The 18,952-nt window shown below is 33.3% G+C and overlaps 1 protein-coding gene across 1 annotated transcript in view; it reads left to right on the top strand.

Moving 5' to 3' along the window:
* GABRG1 (gamma-aminobutyric acid type A receptor subunit gamma1) overlaps positions 1–18,952 on the top strand; it is a 70,857-nt gene that overhangs the window by 20,297 nt on the left and 31,608 nt on the right. Inside the window, exon 3 of the mRNA XM_022565017.3 lies at positions 9,938–10,005. Within this exon, the coding sequence (XP_022420725.1) occupies positions 9,938–10,005 (68 nt within the window). The remainder of the gene's footprint in view (positions 1–9,937; positions 10,006–18,952) is intronic.

The raw sequence follows: 18,952 nt of genomic DNA, 5'->3' as shown, positions 1-18,952 counted from the left end.
ATCCATATACAATTTATTTTGCCTTTATCTTTGCAGTATGTAATCAAAATACTGTTCCCAAAAGTAACTTAGGTTAGTTCTTTTCTTCCTTATCCCCATTCAATGTGGTTATGTTAACCATTTTATGACAGTTTTGTTTCCATGTTACTGGTTATATTCCACTTTGAATGGAATTCATCTATGTTTACTTTTAGCATTTGTATGATTTTATTTCTTTTACTTAATTCCCTGATGCATTTGAATTTTATTTCTGTGTATGGTGTAAAGTATGAATCTAATTTTTATCTTTTTCAAATGGCTTTTCTGTTGACTCAGCATGATTTATTAAAAAGTCAATCTTTGCTTCCATTATTTGAGATGTCAACTTTATCGTATATTACATTTTCTTATGTACTTTTGTGATTTCTGTCCTTTCTATTCCATTCTTTCATTTGTTTTTCTATTTATTTGCCACCACACTATATTAACAGTAGAGATTCAACGAATTTTGAGCCTAAAACATTTAGTATTAATACCTTATAAAGCTGGCCCCACCTCATATTTTCATTTTGTTTTGTTTTTCCTTTTCAGTTTTCCTGGCTATTGCGTGTCATTAAAAAAGAATAGGAGCTTTATTATCAACAAGTTTAGATACATTTTAAAAAGAGCTGTTGGTATTTTTATTGGGATTGCATTAAATTTGTAAATTAACTTTGGGAAAACTAACATCTTTATAACATTGAATCATCTAATATGGGAACATGGGCTGTCTTTCTAAATCTTCATGTTAATTTTGTATCTCTCTGGAATGTTTTAAGATTTACTCATAGATTTTTCATATTTCTTAAATTGAATCCTAAGTATTTAATTTTTTTCTCCTATAAATATTTCCTCAACTCTAATGTCCTCTACCTTATTTCTGGTTTTGCATATCAATGTCATTGATTTATGAATGTTCATTTTATATCTTACTACCTTCCTGCTGCCTTACTGATTTTTTTTGTTAGTTTAAGCATCATTTGTTTACAAAATATGCTGTCATACCATATACAAAAAAGTATTTATTTTATTTACCAACTCATATGCAACTAATAGAATTATCTTGTCTAAAAGCATTATGTTGTTTCATTGTCTAACATGTCTAATATAATAATGAATAGTAGTGGAGATAATGGGTAATTTTGCCTCATTTTAGTTCTTATGGAAAAGACTCTAGCGTTTCTTCATATGAATATTCACATTAAGAACTTATCCCTTGATTTGCTTGATTTAGTTTTAAAATCAGGAATTGGTACTGAAATTTTTCAAAGACTTTTTCAACATTTCCGGAAATAATTTTGAGTTTTATCCTCTTTAAATCTATTAGTATGGTGTATAGTATTAATTGAAACAATTTGCATTCTGGACTAAAGCTTTCTTGGTCATGATATATTATAAACTTAATGAGGTATTGGATTCTGCTTGGTAATATATTATTTAGTATTTTGTATTGGTATTTATAAGTGATATTCATCTTTTATTTTTGAGTACTGTCTTCATTTGTTTTAGCCATCCTTTTACATTTGTTTCATGAAAAGGTATTTTCCTTCATTTGCAAAGGTCTAGCACTTTATCTGGGTGTTAGCATCATCTGACTTTTGGAAGTTTGATAGAATTCCATTATAAATTCATCCAGGTCTTGTGCTTTTTGGAAATAGTTAATCACTTTGATCACTTTGTTTTCCTATGAAATTTGGTCTGTTTGTGCTTTCTACTCATTTTTGGTAATCTGTATTTGCCTAGGAAAACTATCTCTTTTATTTAGGTTTTCAAGTTTATTTGCAAAGAAGTCTTCAAAGTAATTTCTTAGGATTAAAAAAAAACCTTTTTCTGTTTCAATGTTTAGTTCCCATTTGTTATTTCCTATTTTATATTTTGTATTATTATCCCCTTTTTTCTGATCAAGAAAATTAAGAGAAGTGGATTTTTTCAGAATTTCCATTATTAATGAATGAGCTCTACTGTGTTTCTATTAACTACCTTGTAATTTCTACTTTGTCTTTATTATAACCTTCATTATATTTTATTTTGTTTTGCTTTTTCTTTTGAGTTGGAATTTAATTATTTATTTTCCCTCTTCAATTTTTGGTGTGTTAATATCTGTATTTCCCTTTTTCTCCTGTAGATTTTGCCTCATAAAGGTAAATGCATTGTTATTTCGTGTATAAATATTTTGTGTTATATCTTCATAATGACTCTCATGGCTTTAAACATTAAAAAGTTGTTTTTATTGAGATGGTTAAATTGATGCCAGTTACTTATCACAAGACACAGAAACCTGTACTTCCATTTTACTCGTCATATTTCACTATTATTATTTGACACTCTCTTTTCTTTCAATTAATGTCAACTCCCTGAAGGTAGAAAGCATCCTATCCCTCATTGCTAAAACAATGTCTGAAACATAAATTATGTTCACTTAATATTTACTGAGTGAACTTTTTTGAATAGAACCTAGCGTGTATAATCTTTTAATTTCATGTGTAAGTATTTTGAAAGTTGTTCTACTTTATGAATTTAGCGTTTTACCTAAATTATTTCAGATCGAGATTTGGACTTTCAAACGCTATATACATCTGTGACATCACATCGTTTAATAGATTAGACGAGACATGTCCTAAGTACCTTGATAATTATACCATGCATAGCAGCATTTGTATCTGTGCATCTCAGATTATACACAATGAATTAGTTAATTGTTCACATGATTTGTAGGCATTCCTTTCTGCCCAAAATTTGTGTTAACATCTTTCTTCTTCATAAATTATGAAAACAAATTTAATCAATTTACTGAGGACTTATGAAATTAATAACAAATTAACATTAAAAGGCTTTGTAATTCTAGTAAAGCTTTAATTACTTTATGTTGAGTTTTCTTTTTTATTTCTTAACAACTTTTCAGGTAGAGTCTACAGCTTTTCAAACAATTTCAGTGATTTAAATAGTTTGATCTAATCTAAAAAATTACTATCCCAATGGATTTAAAGCTATCCCTCTCCCAGGACAGATGATAGACATGTGCCACTAGACAGGGACTTGGGGTGAGAAGGGGAGAATCTGCTTTTTTATTCCATCTGTTTAATTGTTCTAAGTTTCTAGTGATGGGAACATGCAGGAGATATGAGGAGTTAATTGGGTGCAGTTTGAAACTTTTGTCTTCTTAGTTTTTATTTCTTTTTGGGTTAACACCAAATGGCCCTTGGTACACTTGGAGAGGCAAACATATAAATAGTGAGGGTAGGAGGGTAGGAATAGAGTAGAAATGCTTTATGTTGTTGTTCATAGGCATTTTATACTGTTCAATTCCTTGACCTGGGGAATCTAGAGGCTTCTCTATATCTTCCACCTGTCTTAGCTCCTTTCATCAACAATCTAGTCTGGAGATACGTGCTGCTGGTGGCCAAAAAACTGGTAAGATGCCTCTGGTCCAGTTATCTTCCTTTGATGTGAATTGTACCCACAAGAAAATAAAATATCCTAGACATTCTAAAGAGTGGGTGTGCAGATACTCCATTGCTTCTCTTTCTTTAAATCTCCTCTCCAACTTTCTTTTCCCCTGATCAGGTGTAGGAGTGGAAGCAGGTTGATAAGTCTGCTGTCTAAAGAGACATTAAACTACAGAATAAGAAAGCAGTCTTTCATTCTCCTAAGAAGAAATTCCAAATAATTAAATTTACATATACTTAATATATATTATGTATATTAATAACAGTCATACATTTGTGAGTATTGAATACTTGAAATTGGTTATTGACTATTGAGTACTTGAAATGTGGCTAGTATGGCTAAATTTCAATTAAATTTAATTAATTTCTATTTAAATGTAAGTAGTAATATGTACTGTGCAGAGTAGCATTTTATCTGTTCATCTCAGAGTATACATAGCAAATGACTTAAGTCTCTCCAAAAAGTGATGTTGGGAAAGCTGGACAGCTACATGTAAATCAATGAAATTTGAACACTCCCTCATACCATATACAAAAATAAACTCAAAATGGCTTAAAGACCTAAATATAAGACATGACAACATAAAACTCTTAGAAAAGAACACAGGCAAAACATTCTCTGACATAAATTGTAGCAATATTTTCTTAGATCAGTGTCCCGAGGAAAAATAAATAAAAGCAAAAATAAACAAATGGCACCTAATTAAACTCAAAGCTTTTGCACAGCAAAGGAAATCATCAACAAAACGAAAAGACAGCTTATGGGATGGGAGAAAATATTTGCAAACGATGCGACCAACAAGGAGTTAATATCCAAAATATACAAACAGCACATACAACTCAATATTGAAAAAATAAACAACCCAATCAAAAAATGGGCAGAAGACCTATATAGACATTTTTCCAAAGAAGACATACAGATGGCCAAGAGGCAGATGAAAAGATGTTCATATCACTAATTATTAGGGAAATGCAAATCAAAACCACAATGAGGTATCACCTCACACTTGTCAGAATGGTTATCATCAAAAAGTCTACAAATAATAAATGCTGGAGAAGGTGTGGAGAAAAGGGATCTCTTGTACACTGTTGTTGGGAATGCAAATTGGTGCCTCCACTATGGAGAACAGTATGGAGGTTCCTTAAAAAAATAAAAATAGAACTACCATATGATCCAGCAATCCCACTCCCTGGTACATACCCAGAAAAAACAAAAACCTAATTCAAAAAGATACATGTGCCCCAGTGTTCACAGCAGCACTATTTATAATAGCCAAGACATAGACACAACCCAAGTGCCCATCAACAGATCAGTTAAAGAAGATAAGATATATATATATATGATATATATACATATATGTATATATATATATAAATATATATATAAAGGAATATTACTCAGCCATAAAAAGGAACAAAATATTGCCATTTGCAGCAACATGGATGGACCTAGAGAATATTGTACTTAGTGAAGTATGTAAGACAGAGAAAGACAAATACTATGTGATATCACTTATATGTGGAATCTAAAAAATAATACAAAGACTCTATATACAAAACAGAAAAAGACTCACAGGCATAGAAAACAAACTTATGGTTACTAAAGGGGAGAGAGAGGGGAGGAGGGACAAATTAGGAGTATGGGATTAACAGATACAAAGTACTATACATAAAATGTATAAAATAGATAAGCAACAAGGATTTACCATATAGCACAGAAAATTGTAATCAATATCTTGTAATAATCTGTAATGGAATATAATCAGAAAAAAATAACTGAATCACTATGCTGAACACCTGAAACTAACACAATAGTATAAATCAAATATACTTCAATAAAATTTTGAAAACAAACAAATATGAATAATTATTAAAGTGATCTTTTTAGGCATTCTTTTCTGTCCAAAATTTATGTTAGTATCTTTTCTAGCCGTCTGTGTTAGTATCTACTAGCTAAGGTATTAGACAGCACAGTCTCAAGTATCTATTTATCCATATCTACCTTTTCTTCCATGTGTATCCAAGTGTCTATTTGTCCATATGTAACCTAGGGAAGGAGATGGCAAATGTTAGTTCACATTCCTTGTTAGTAAGGCCTGGGAAGAAGCATCTGGACCCAAATATGACATCTTTGTGTTGAGAACCCTTGCTGTCTGTTCTAGGGCAATAAGACATATTAGTCATAGTTCTTTCAAAATCTGTATAACTGCAATATCCAGATCAGTGGGACTATTTCTTTTTTAATACCATTTAGGGGCAGTAAGAAAAGACCATGAATCTTATTTTCCAGGATTAGAGTTTTTGACTGACTTAAATTAATTTTAATATCCAAGGTGACCAAAAAGCTACATATTATGCTAAAGATATCTTAGACTACTGGAATACAGCATGGTTAAAAATAAGTATGAAGAAAATATTTTTAAAATTCATTTTAGTTTATATCTTCTGATTGATAACCAATTACCCACCCAGAGTGAGCTCTCTTCAGTTTTGCCTTAACTACCTGGAAACTCGACGTTGAGCTCACTGTTTTTTTCTTTCTTTCTCTTTTCCTTCCTCTTTGTATTTTCTGGATTACTAAGTTGCCTGGAATGTCTATTTCTATATACTCGCACTAGGAGTTTACTTATATTCTGGTGAGATACTTAAAGCAAAGTACTTAGAAGTCACAGCACAGAAAGAGGCCTTGCAAAAATAATTCAGTGTCATCTTTACCTGTCTTCCCTCTATCTATCAAAAATGTAATTTGCTGTGGCAGTACATGCTTTTCTAAGTCATTGCTGTACTATCACAAAAAACAGATCTTTGATCTCTGTGTGTATTGATGAATTAAACATAGTGTGCCCACTTTCTAAACATCATTTAATAAGCTTGGAATAGCAATTTTCTTTTAGCTTCATTTTCCTACTTTTGAATTGAAGTATGGTGTTTTCCTTTTTAAATATCACTAAAATCCTGCAATTGGACAACCTTCTACTGAGAAAATCATAAAGCCAAGAAAGTACTTACTCAATTACTAAGAATCCTGTATTTTAAGTGATTTCACCCAAAAGTATTGTTCATAGCATGAATCAATGAAAGCAGTAATAAGTCATTATTAAGGAACAACTACAGATTTCTGTTGTTTTCCTTTTTATATTTTGAAGCATATAAGCACTAGCTGTAGTTTCAAAATTAATCTGAAATATTTTAATCCACTTTCAAGTTTATTCTACGTCGTGTTTTGGGGATGAAGTTTAAAGGATTGGATCAAATGATAGCACCTCAAAGTTATAAAATGATACACATAACAACTCAAAAAATGCTCATAGTTTGCAAATATATGTTCATTGTGTAATTTATTGAATATCTTCTGTGAATAGCAATGTTCTACGCTGGAATTACTGATGTAATATATCTTTTGTCCCATCTCAGAAGAACTTGATGTATGCGCATCATGAAATAGTGTGGCTCAAGCCCTAATGCCAGAGTTAATATTTCTGTAACATACATATATTTGCCTTATAGTTAGCTAAGGAAATGTTGCTATCAAGAAACCAGGACAGATCACTCATATCTACATCTTTCTCTACTGTAAAATGTGAAAAGTATGTCCTGTAAATAAAAATGTCCTCAAGAATATTACTCAGCCATAAAAAGAAACAAAATTGAGTTATTTGTGGTGAGGTGGATGAAACTAGAGTCTGTCATACAGAGTGAAGTAAGTCAGAAAGAGAAAAACAAATACCGTATGTTAACACATATATATGGAATCTAAAAAAAACAAAAACAAAAACAAATGGTTCTGGAGAACCTAGGGGCAGAACAGGAATAAAGACACAGACGTAGAGAATGGACTTGAGGACACGGGGAGGGGGAAAGGTAAGCTGGGACGAAATGAGAGAGTGGCATGGACTTACATATACTACCAAATGTAAAATAGATAGCTAGTGGGAAGCAGCCACATAGCACAGGGAGATCAGCTCAGTGCTTTGTGGATAAGGAGGGTGGGAGGGAGACGCAAGAGGGAGGAGATATGGGGATATATGCATATGTATAGCTGATTCACTTTGTTATAAAGCAGAAACTAAGACATCATTGTGAAGCAATTATACTCCAATAAAGATGTTAAAAAAAATCATTTAGTTCTTGTCATAAGCGGTGTTCAGCCCCAAGTATCATGCAATAGAGAGCAGGCACTCAGTTTTTGTTGATTTATCAGATGAACTGAAAAAATCTAATCAGATAAGACTGGTACATTGCACTTAATTGCTTATAACTGTTAATAAATATACTAAATGAAACTAATAAACCTATTGTTATTAATTGACTTTCATAAAAGCCACTCTGTAAATCTAGTTATAATTAGCTTAATTATATGATATTTATTGGTTACAATTCATAGCTAGTCAAACATAAATGGCAAATGATTAAAGCAACTCATCTCAGAAGTCATCAGCTTAGGTTAAGCTATATAACCTTCTATAAGTCATAGAACCTACTTTATTTTATTTGCATTATCTCTATGTAAATCTCCATGAGATCTATGACAGATTTTCTTCTCACAATGTCTTTTTCCCTTCTTGTCTTCTTTATGAAACCTTTATACGCATTCCTCAACAAGTATTTGTTGAATCAGTAAATGAACCCTTTATGCTTTATATGGCGGGGGGGTAGGGAGTAAAAAGAAACTATGTGAAAATGTTTTTCATAGTGAACAAAAAAATCTCATGAGTATAAGTTATCATCATTATGGTAAATCTCATTATAGCAAGTCAAAAATACCCGACAAATGTTCAAAGCCCAAATCACAATCAAATATGCACTATTGCAGACAGTAGTTAATCATATCATTCGATTAGCATTTAAAAGGCTGACCTGTGCTGCACATTTTGATAGAATATAAGAATACAGCATATACCATTTAAACACTAACTTGGAAAACACAAATGGTTATGTACAAAACACAACAGATGAAGTCCACAGGGATGGCTGTACAATATATTCTAAGAATTAGATGAAAATACACCTTTCACTGGAACCAGCTATAAACAACCGAAAGGAATTTTGTTAACAAGAGAGGAAGGAGGTGTGAACAAATTTAATGAAGCTCCTCACAAGAATCAGACCTGGATGTAGACGCTTCAGATCTATCACCTCCTTTAATCATCATAACTATGCTTCAAGCTCTAGTGTGTGCCGGAACTAGCTTATACTAGCTCACAATAACCACTCATTATATATCGTCCCGACTCTGTATTCAGTGACTTCACACTGGTGTCTTTAAATCATTCATTGTGGGAGTATTTACAACATTGAAATCAGCAAACGGTACAAATCGGGGCTTGTTTTCTCCCAGTCCAAGAGCAAGTTTGTTAAGATTTGCTAGCACATCATGATATGCACTAAGTAGGATAACATAACAATGTTTAGGCTCTAAAATCCATCTAATCCTAAAATTCTATGACTATTGCAGAGCAAATTAACTAGCATTTTTAACTGAATAAACTTCCTTAGTTTTAATGGATGATTTAGACAGTTTTAGTCTGTACACTGGGAGGTTTTTAGTCAAAAATGGTAATTTTTAGTTACATAATTTATTTGTAAAATGAAAAGGTTGTTGTGTTTATATAATGGGCCATGCTTCCTCATTTAATAATGAGAATGTTTTATTCTTGAAAGTGTAAAATAGTAATAGTTATTAAGATTTATTTAAATGAGATTTATTTAAGACAACCTATGATTATATCTTTGACCATTCTTTTTCTTTTTTTTAACATCTTTATTGGAGTATAATTGCTTTACAATGGTGTGTTAGTTTCTGCTTTATAAAAAGTGAATCAGCTATACATATATCCCCATATCTCCTACCTCTTGTGTCTCCCTCCCACCCTCCCTATCCCACCCCTCTAGGTGGTCACAAAGCACTGAGCTGATCTCCCTGTGCCATGCGGCTGCTTCCCACTAGCTATCTATTTTACATTTGGTAGTATATATAAGTCCATGCCCTCTCTCACTTCGTCCCAGCTTACCCTTCCCCCTCCCCGTGTCCTCAACTCCATTCTCTATGTCTGTGTCTTTATTCCTGTCCTGCCCCTAGGTTCTCCAGAACCATTTGTTTTTGTTTTTGTCTTTTTAGATTCCACATATATGTGTTAGCATATGGTATTTGTTTTCCTGTTTCTGACTTCACTCTGCATGACAGACTCTAAGTCCATCCACGTCACTATGAATAACTCAATTTCATTTCTTTTTATGGCTGAGTAATATTCCATTGTATATATGTGCCACATCTTCTTTATCCATTCATCTGTTGATGGACACTTAGGTTGCTTCCATGTCCTGGCTACTGTAAATAGAGCTGCAATGAACATTGTGGTACATGACTCTTTCTGAATTATGGTTTTCTCAGAGTATATGCCCAGTAGTGGGATTGCTGGGTTGTATGGTAGTTCTGTTTCCAGTTGACCATTCTTTATATTGGTATTTTGCAGTGAGGCCCACAGTAATTGAAACTGATGTTTACGTAAACAGCATTGGACCAGTTGATCCCATAAATATGGTGAGTAATGAATATTAAAAATAGTTATCTGGCATAGAGTTCTGGAGTATATATATACCACAATAATAGAAAGAATATGTGAATAATTTCTGATAACTAATTCTGAATGAGTTCTGGGCAACAGGTGCAATTAGTGATTCGTTGGTTGTGCATAGGCTGACTGCAAGGTATAGAGATGATTTTGCAGATGGTAGAGTCATTTTTTGAGATAGGGAATTTAGCCATATGTGCCCTCAGATGCTGAAGGCACATTCAGGAGGAACCGTCCAGTAATGATTTGGATTTTAATTTCCAGGAAGAAGTTATGACTGGAAATAATTGTAAATTGGGGAGGGAAGAGGGACAAGCAGCATAAAATATAGCTTAAAGCCTCAATAAATGATCCAAGAAGATGCAGATTAAGAGGAACACAGATTTGAGAATCAGATGGTATTTATAATGAGGTCAATGCATGTAAAATACAGGTGGAAGAAAGAGAAATGCAGAAAAGGGACATACTCAGAAAAGTCAGAGGGTAGGAGAAGAACCAGGGAGAAAATGATATTGTATAATCTGAGGAAGAAAAGAGAATGGAAAAGAAGGAACTGATAACCAGTTGTCAACATACATGAGAATCCAGTGATAAATGGAATAAATTGGGCCCACTGGTGTTGGTTATATGGTACTGGTTATCTCTGTTAGGTGAAATTCAGTGGAAAAGTGAAAGAAAGAAACGAATAGCAGCTGAATCGTACGTCTCTCCTCCATCCTCAAAATTGGTCTCCTATCCAACTTCTTGTCACAGAGCTAGAAATATGGGTTCTGCAGTGATAGACATGCAATCATGTGTGGATTTCAAGGTGATGGTGAGTAAGTGGGAATGCAGGTTAATTTTATGAACTACTACTTTGAGAAACTTGACTTAGAAGAGAATGAGGTAAGAGTTTGGCGGTAGAGAAGGAAGAGAGTAAAAGAGGAATATGAGCAAGAGAGAATATGAGAAAATGTCAAGGAAAGGTCATTTAGGATGGAAAATGGAAAAGTTTGTAACTATGCTTTATCTCTTATACACAGAATAAATAGTTTTCATTACCATTTGAAAGACATAATAACTCCAATATAACCCAAAGACATTATTTAAAATAGGTTGAAAATGTGCTGTTCCAAACCCTAATGATCCCATTTCTGTGAGTCAAACTACTTGGTCCCATTCAATGAGCTCAATCATGTTATATGTTCATCTCCTCTGATTTGGTCACCTGTGTTACTCTCTCAGGCTGCCGTAACAAAGTGCCAGAGACTGCTGGCTGAAACAACAGACATTTCAGACATTTATGTCTCCAGTTCTTAAGGACAGAAGTCCAAATCAAGGTGTCAGCAACTTTGCTTTCTTCTCAGGCCTTTCTCCTTGGTTTGAAGATGGCCACCTTCTCACTGTGTCATTACATGGGCTTTCCTCAGTGCATGTGTTTCCCTGGTGCTCTTTGTGTATCCAAATTTTCCCTTCTATAAAGACAGCAGTCAGATTGGATTTGGGTCCACCCTAAAGACCTCATTTTAAATTAATCATCTATTCAAAGGCCCTATCTTCAATTACAGTCACATTCTGAGGTACTGGGGGTTAGGGCTTCAACATATGAATTTTGGGAGGACACCATTTAGCCCATAGCACCATGCAAAGATAATTCTCTAACCCTTTGATGATTTTTCTCCCTAACTTCATTTATTCAGTACCACAACAAATTGTCTCTTTATTAGTGATCTTAACCACTTTATGCCTGAATAACCATCATTATATACTTGTCTGTGTCTGCTTATTCTTATAGTATTACAGCCATGCTCAGTTTTTCTCTTACTCAATATGATGTTCACATGATTGTCATTAACTTTCACAGCTGCCTATATTGATTACCGTACTGACAGCATTTTGGCCACACCATAATGGACATCTTTGTTGCCTTAGTGCAAATAAATACGAACTGGCTTGGGATAAGTTGAATTTGAGAGTCTGAAAATAGGAGCCAACTGTCAGGAGAAAGGGCTGGAGCAAATATTTACCAGGGATTAGCTAAACCTCCGAGGAATTGGAAAAGCAGTGTTAAAGTAAAGAGAGAAGGAAAAAGAAACAAATATCAGACTTTGAGGAACATATATTGGGTTGGCCAAAATGTTCGTTTGTTTTTTCCTGTAAGATGGCTCTGGTAGCTCTTAGTTGTCTTTAATTTGAAACAATTTTGTTAGATTGTATTGTGACAGCTGTCATATCAGCATGCATTAAAAAAAACTTACCAAATTGATGAATTTTTGTGTAGCCATTTTAATACTGAAGGTGGAAGAAAAACAGCAACATTTTCGGCATATTACGCTTTATTATTTCAAGAAAGGTAAAAATACAACTGAAATGCAAAAAAAGATTTGTGCAGTGTATGGAAAAGGTGCTGTGACTGAACAAACCTGTCAAAAGTGGTTTGTGAAGTTTCGTGCTGGAGATTTCTCTCTGGACAATGCCCCATGGTAGGGTAGACCAGTTGAAGTTGATAGGGATCAAATCAAGACATTCACTGAGGACAATCAACATTATACCACATGAGAGACAGCCGACATACTCAAAATATCCAAGTCAAGCATTGAAAATCATTTGCACCAGCCTGGTTATGTTAATCACTTTGATGTTTGGGTTCCACATAAGTTAAGTGAAAAAAACCTTCTTGACCGTATTTCTGCGTGTGATTCTCTACAGAAACGTAATGAAAACATTCCATTTTTAAAACAAATTGTTGCGGGCGATGAAAAGTGGATACTGTACAATAATGTGGAACAGAAGTGAAATGAATCACCACCAACCACACCAAAGGCCAGTCTTCATCCAAAGAAGGTGATGTTGTGTATATGGTGGGATTGGAAGGGAGTCCTCTGTTATGAGCTCTTTCTGGAAAACCAAACAATTAATTCCAACAAGTACTGCTCCCAATTAGATCAACTAAAAGCAGCACTTGACGAAAAGCATCCAGAATCAGTCAACAGAAAATGCATAATCTTCCATCTGGATAACACAAGACCACATGTTTCTTTGATGACCAGGCAAAAACTGTTACAGCTTGGCTGGGAAGTTCTGATTCTTCTGCCATATTCACCAGAGACTGCACCTTCAGATTTGCATTTATTTCGGTCTTTACAAAATTCTGGAAAAAATTTCAATTCTCTGGAAGACTGTAAAAGGCACCTGGAACAGTTCTTTGCTCAAAAAGATTAAAAGTTTTGGGAAAATGGAATAATGAAGTTGCCTGAAAAATGGCAGAAGGTAGTGGAACAAAAGGGCAAATACATTGTTCAATAAAGTTCTTGGTGAAAATGAAAAATGTGCCTTTTATTTTGGCTTAAAAAACCAAAGGCACTTTTTGGCCAACCCAATATATTTAAGGACCTGAAAGATGAAATTGAGGTAGTAAATTAAACAGCATAGTTGGCAAGAAAATGAAGATAAAGCAAGGGAAAAGAAAGTTTCAAAGAGTGTTTTAGTACTACTTCTACCCCAAACAAATTTGTATACAACCTCTTGGTTTTTGTAAAGATAAAACATTCTATATACCTGTGTGTATTGATTTAACATTATGAAAATATAAGATTTCATAAAGTAATGCCTTACTAAAATGTTAATTTTCTCTTAAAAAATCATAAAATATTCAGTCTCTAATTAACCAATACTTAGATAAGCCCATTTGGGCATGTGGAAGTCTAAATTTTTCTGCATTGTATATGTTTTATTTGGGGCTTTTGTTTTCAATTTGAATGAATTCATTAAAGAAAAATGTGGTCATTAAAGAAGAAGTAGAATTCAAGACTGAATTTGTATTCCAGAAATATTTTGACAAGAATGGCTATCAAGAGGCTTCTATGATGATCTTCCTATATAAAAGTTTCATGGTATTAAATATTTAGTTTTCCCAGTGGGGCAAATTAGACACTTGTAACCTTGGACAGTGATAGTTTTTTAATAAAGTTAATTAAGTGAAATTACTATTAAAATTGGTGATACTAAAGCACGTATAAGAAAAAAAACTGTGGAATATTTGATAGTGTTTATTAAAAGAGAAGCATTGTCATACTAGGGATTAAGGAACAGTTTACATAGAAGACTATTTTAACTAAACAATGCAGGAAAATTAGAATTCAGTTATTATAAAATGAACAAAATTGCTTTGACTGTGAGTGTAATAAAGCAAGCAGACTTGAGTGTAATTAAGCAAGCAAGTGTTTTTTCCCTCTTTACACATACAACTTAAGTTACTGATAAGGAACAAAATTAATACATAGGTTTAATGTTTTTATTTTTTCAAATGAGGCAAAATTTTGTTTGGTGCAAAATGGTTGTTTCATTTTAAGCTTGGCTACATAAAATAGTATCTGTAGATTACTGATAAGACCTAAAGCAATATAATTCTACAATAGGATATGTCTTTCTTTTCTTTTCTTTTTAAATCCAGGGTTAGATTAATGGCTTCAATCCTGGTGCCACTGTCAAAAAATAGATATTTAATAATTGCATGTTGAAAGAATGAATAAATCAGTCAATAAATAGATCGTTCCTATAATTTCTATTTTGAGAATTTAAGTGCAAAGTGAATAACAGATGAACTAATGAAGATTGAAAGATTAACTTGGAAAGAGGCTGTTCAACTATGCATCTCTAATTAAAACTATCTAATTGTAAACAGAACAGAAATATACAATCAAAACTGAAGGCAAAAAATGTTAATAGAGGTTATTAGACTGGAATTAAAGTATTTAACCTCTTAATTTTTCAGGTTTTGAGGAGATTATGTATTTTCACTCTTTCAAGTAAATGTGTCAGGATAATTAAACAATTGCACTTATCCTCTGGTAGCAAATACAACGTTCAAGGGTTATAGCGATTCTCTGAATCAAGTCAAAATCAATGAAAGCTCCAGAGAATCCAAGATGATATTATAGGTATATAACACATGGGGAGTAAGTAGAAAACAGTTATAATTGAAAATTCCAGGTATAATTTGGACATGGGTTTACTCATAGGAACTGGTACACCATTATATAGTCCAATATTTAAGAAATTATCAATATACGCATTTTGAAAGTGTCAGACCAGAGAGAAAGACAGCTATACAAAACTGTTCAAGAACAAGATCCCATTTCATGTCTGTAGAACTTAAGTTTATATCTTCCTAACTGCCAGGGTCAGAGGTCACATGGTCTTAGAATATGCTTCCGAAGCTGAATATATTCTTCCAGCGTGAAATTGCGATTGGTTTTGGTAATGGAGACAGGGATGAAGAATGAAAACACAAGTTATGAGGAAGGCAACTTAGAAAGGAGCCAGGGCACAAGCTGGGCTAGACTCCAAAGTAACTACCTGCTGGAGATGACAATGCTGGGGAGAGCAGTACACAAATAGGATTAAATTAATTTAGCAAAAGACAAGTTGTTTTCTTTCTGTCCAGTATAGAAATATTTAACAATAATGCCCCTTTTCAGACTCCTTTTACAAGAAAAGGAAAATCCAACTGCTCCCTATAAAAGAAAAAATATTCTTTAAAAGCATAGACAGAACTACGAAAGTTATAAACACTAATCATTATTGTATGGAAATACAGTACGGGATATAAGAGATTTTCCAGAAACCAAATTTTGTTCTGTCATTCAAATGGAATGGCCAAACATCAAATGTGTGTATAGGGGGTGAGGTATAGTTAAATAATCTATTTGAGAATGGTGAGAACTGAAGTTTAATATTTTTTATTTTCCCTTATTTTATCAGACTTGTTTTTGACAATAAACTCCCTAGACATATAACTTGGGTTTAAACATTCTAGATATATTGAGAAAGCTGGTGCTCAGAATTTTTTTCTCCATGAATTTCTTGCAAGGAGCACATTTCTTCAGCATGGTTCATACAGTAGGTGCTAATGTTCATAGGTTCATTTTTCCATCTCTCTTTGTCTCTGTCTCTGCCTTTCTCTCTCTCTCTCTCTCTTCCCTCTCATTCCTCTCCTTCCTTTTCTCTCTTTTTTGTTCCTGCTGCTTCCAGATTTAAGGAAATAAAGCCTCAAGCATAGCTTCTACATATCAAATTAACCGTGTTTTTTCCTCTTACTATATTAACAGGAAATGGTCACTCCTTGCCAGCTATATTATTTTTAGGAATTATGAAACAGCAAACACATTAAGTTTATTTGTTTGGTTTGTACAATATTTTAAAGTTTGTTGCCATAGTTTTAATTTCTTTTCTTTTGCATATTATGTTAAGATTTATTGTTTTCATTAAATACTCTAAAATCTATTTCTTTTCACAGGCTTTATTTTAAAATAATATAGAATTTAGGTAAGTTTTGATTCAACACTAGCAGAGGTAAAATTTAAAATTATAAATAAATATTATTTTCAACTCTGTACTTCTTTGATCCAGAATGCTCACTTGCCCCATGAATAGGAAGTTAAAGCTCTTAGAATAAAGAAATTAAAATAACCTCTGAACTTCCAAAAATTATTAAAATAATTTTACTATTTCTTGAGTTGAAAAAAACACATTTAAATTTTTATTTTATGGTCTTATTTGTCTTTTATTTATGTAAGACTTGTATTGCAAAAGTTGGTACATTGGCTACTAAGTTAGAATATATATGGCCTCTTTCCTTTGGAGAAGTATAAAACCTAGTGGGGAAGATGTCTAAAAAATAACAAATTAGATCGATACAGAAGAGGAAGGGCCCGGAAAGTTCTGTGTATGAACACATACATATTTTAAGTTGCAAACGGTGACCCTATGCTATTTTATTTCTAAAAATCTTTCATTAAAATAGGATTTTTTCCTTATTATAAAAGAAATACATGACCAATATTGGAAAATTAGAAATTCCATTTAGGCAAAAGAAAAAATTAATATTCTAGATTATGATTATCCAGTGGTCACCATTGTTAACTACCATTTTAATAACTTCATGTACATAGTTTTCCCAAATGTTATACTATTAATATTATACATATTTTTATAACGTTGTGTCTTTCTACTTATTATATCATGACTGTTATTCCACTTAACTACTTTTTAAAAATATCATTAAATGTTGCATGATATTAGGGGATGTATTTGTACCATAATCTATATAGTAATACATTATCTAACATCTTGGTCAGATTTTGGAGGTGTCTATATTGAATTATTTTTTAATGATCTGCCTCCTAGGTTAGTTACAATTTTGAGTCCTTCATGAATTAGTAGATAGAGAATGTTGTAGAATGGGACTGTACTGCTTGGTAGTTCTGGCCTCAGGCTAGGATTAGGGGGAAAGTTCTGCCAGAATAAGGACCTAATCATACATGTGATTAAAAGGTAGGTAGCCTTGCTTCCTGCCTAGCTGATTCAAGGCACTATTTCATTTGTCAAATGTTATAGATGATAATAAATATATCTTATGAGTATACATTTTTCACCTCTTTGTTTAAAATCAAATTATATGAGTTATATGGTACCTACCAAGGGTTTTCAATGATAAACTCAAAGTTATTAGGCAACGGCTTTGATTGCTTCACTTCTTTTTTTTTTTTTTTTTTTTTTTTTTTTTTTTTTTTTTAATTTTTTTAAATTTAATTTAATTTTTTTATACAGCACGTTCTATTTAGTTACCTATTTTATACATATTAGTGTATACACATCAATCCCAATCTCCCAGTCCATCCCACCCCCCCAGACCCCACCCCCACTTTTCCCCCTTGGTGTCGATACGTTTGTTCTCTACATCTGTGTCTCTATTTCTGCCTTGCAAACTGGTTCATCTGTACCATTTTTCTAGATTCCACATATATGCATTAATACATGATATTTGTTTTTTCTTTCTGACTTACTTCAGTCTGTATGACAGTCTCTAGGTCCATCCACATCTCTACAAATGACCCAATTTTGTTCCTTTTATGGCTGAGTAATATTCCATTGTATATATGTGCCACATCTTCTTTATCCATTCACCTGTCGATGGGCATTTAGGTCACTACCATGACCTGGCTATTGTAAATAGTGCTACAGTGAACATTGGGGTGCATGTGTCTTTTTTTTTTTTTTTTTTTTTTTAAACATCTTTATTGGGGTATAATTGCTTTACAATTGTGTGTTAGTTTCTGCTTTATAACAAAGTGAATCAGTTATACATATACATATGTTCCCATATGTCTTCCCTCTTGCGTCTCCCTCCCTCCCACTCTCCCTATCCCACCCCTCCAGGCTGTCACAAAGCACCGAGCTAATATCCCTGTGCCTTGCGGCTGCTTCCCCCTAGCTATCTACCTTACTACGTTTGTTAGTGTGTATATGTCCATGACTCTCTCTCACCCTGTCAAAGCTCACCCTTCCCCCTCCCCATATCCTCAAGTCCGTTCTCCAGTAGGTCTGCGTCTTTATTCCTGTCTTACCCCTAGGTTCTTCATGACATTTTTTTTCCCCTTAAATTCCATATATATGCGTTAGCATACGGTATTTGTCTTTTTCTTTCTGACTTACTTCACTCTGTATGACAGACTCTAGGTCTATCCACCTCATTACAAATAGCTCAATTTCGTTTCTTTTTATGGCTGAGTAATATTCCATTGTATATATGTGCCACATCTTCTTTATCCATTCATCCGATGATGGGCGCTTAGGTTGTTTCCATCTCCGGGCTATTGTAAATAGAGCTGCAATGAACATTTTGGTACATGACTCTTTTTGAATTTTGGTTTTCTCAGGGTATATGCCCAGTAGTGGGATTGCTGGGTCATATGGTAATTCTATTTGTAGTTTTTTAAGGAACCTCCATACTGTTCTCCATAGTGGCTGAACCAATTCACATTCCCACCAGCAGTGCAAGAGTGTTCCCTTTTCTCCACACCCTCTCCAGCATTTATTGTTTCTAGATTTTTTGATGATGGCCATTCTGACTGGTGTGAGATGATATCTCATTGT

Source organism: Delphinapterus leucas, chromosome 5 (genome assembly GCF_059928025.1).
Source record: "Delphinapterus leucas isolate spDelLeu-1000000601 "Yukka" chromosome 5, BTC_Dleu_Yukka2, whole genome shotgun sequence".
Classification (NCBI taxonomy): Eukaryota; Metazoa; Chordata; class Mammalia; order Artiodactyla; family Monodontidae; genus Delphinapterus; species Delphinapterus leucas.
This window is presented reverse-complemented; position numbering and strand designations above follow the sequence as displayed.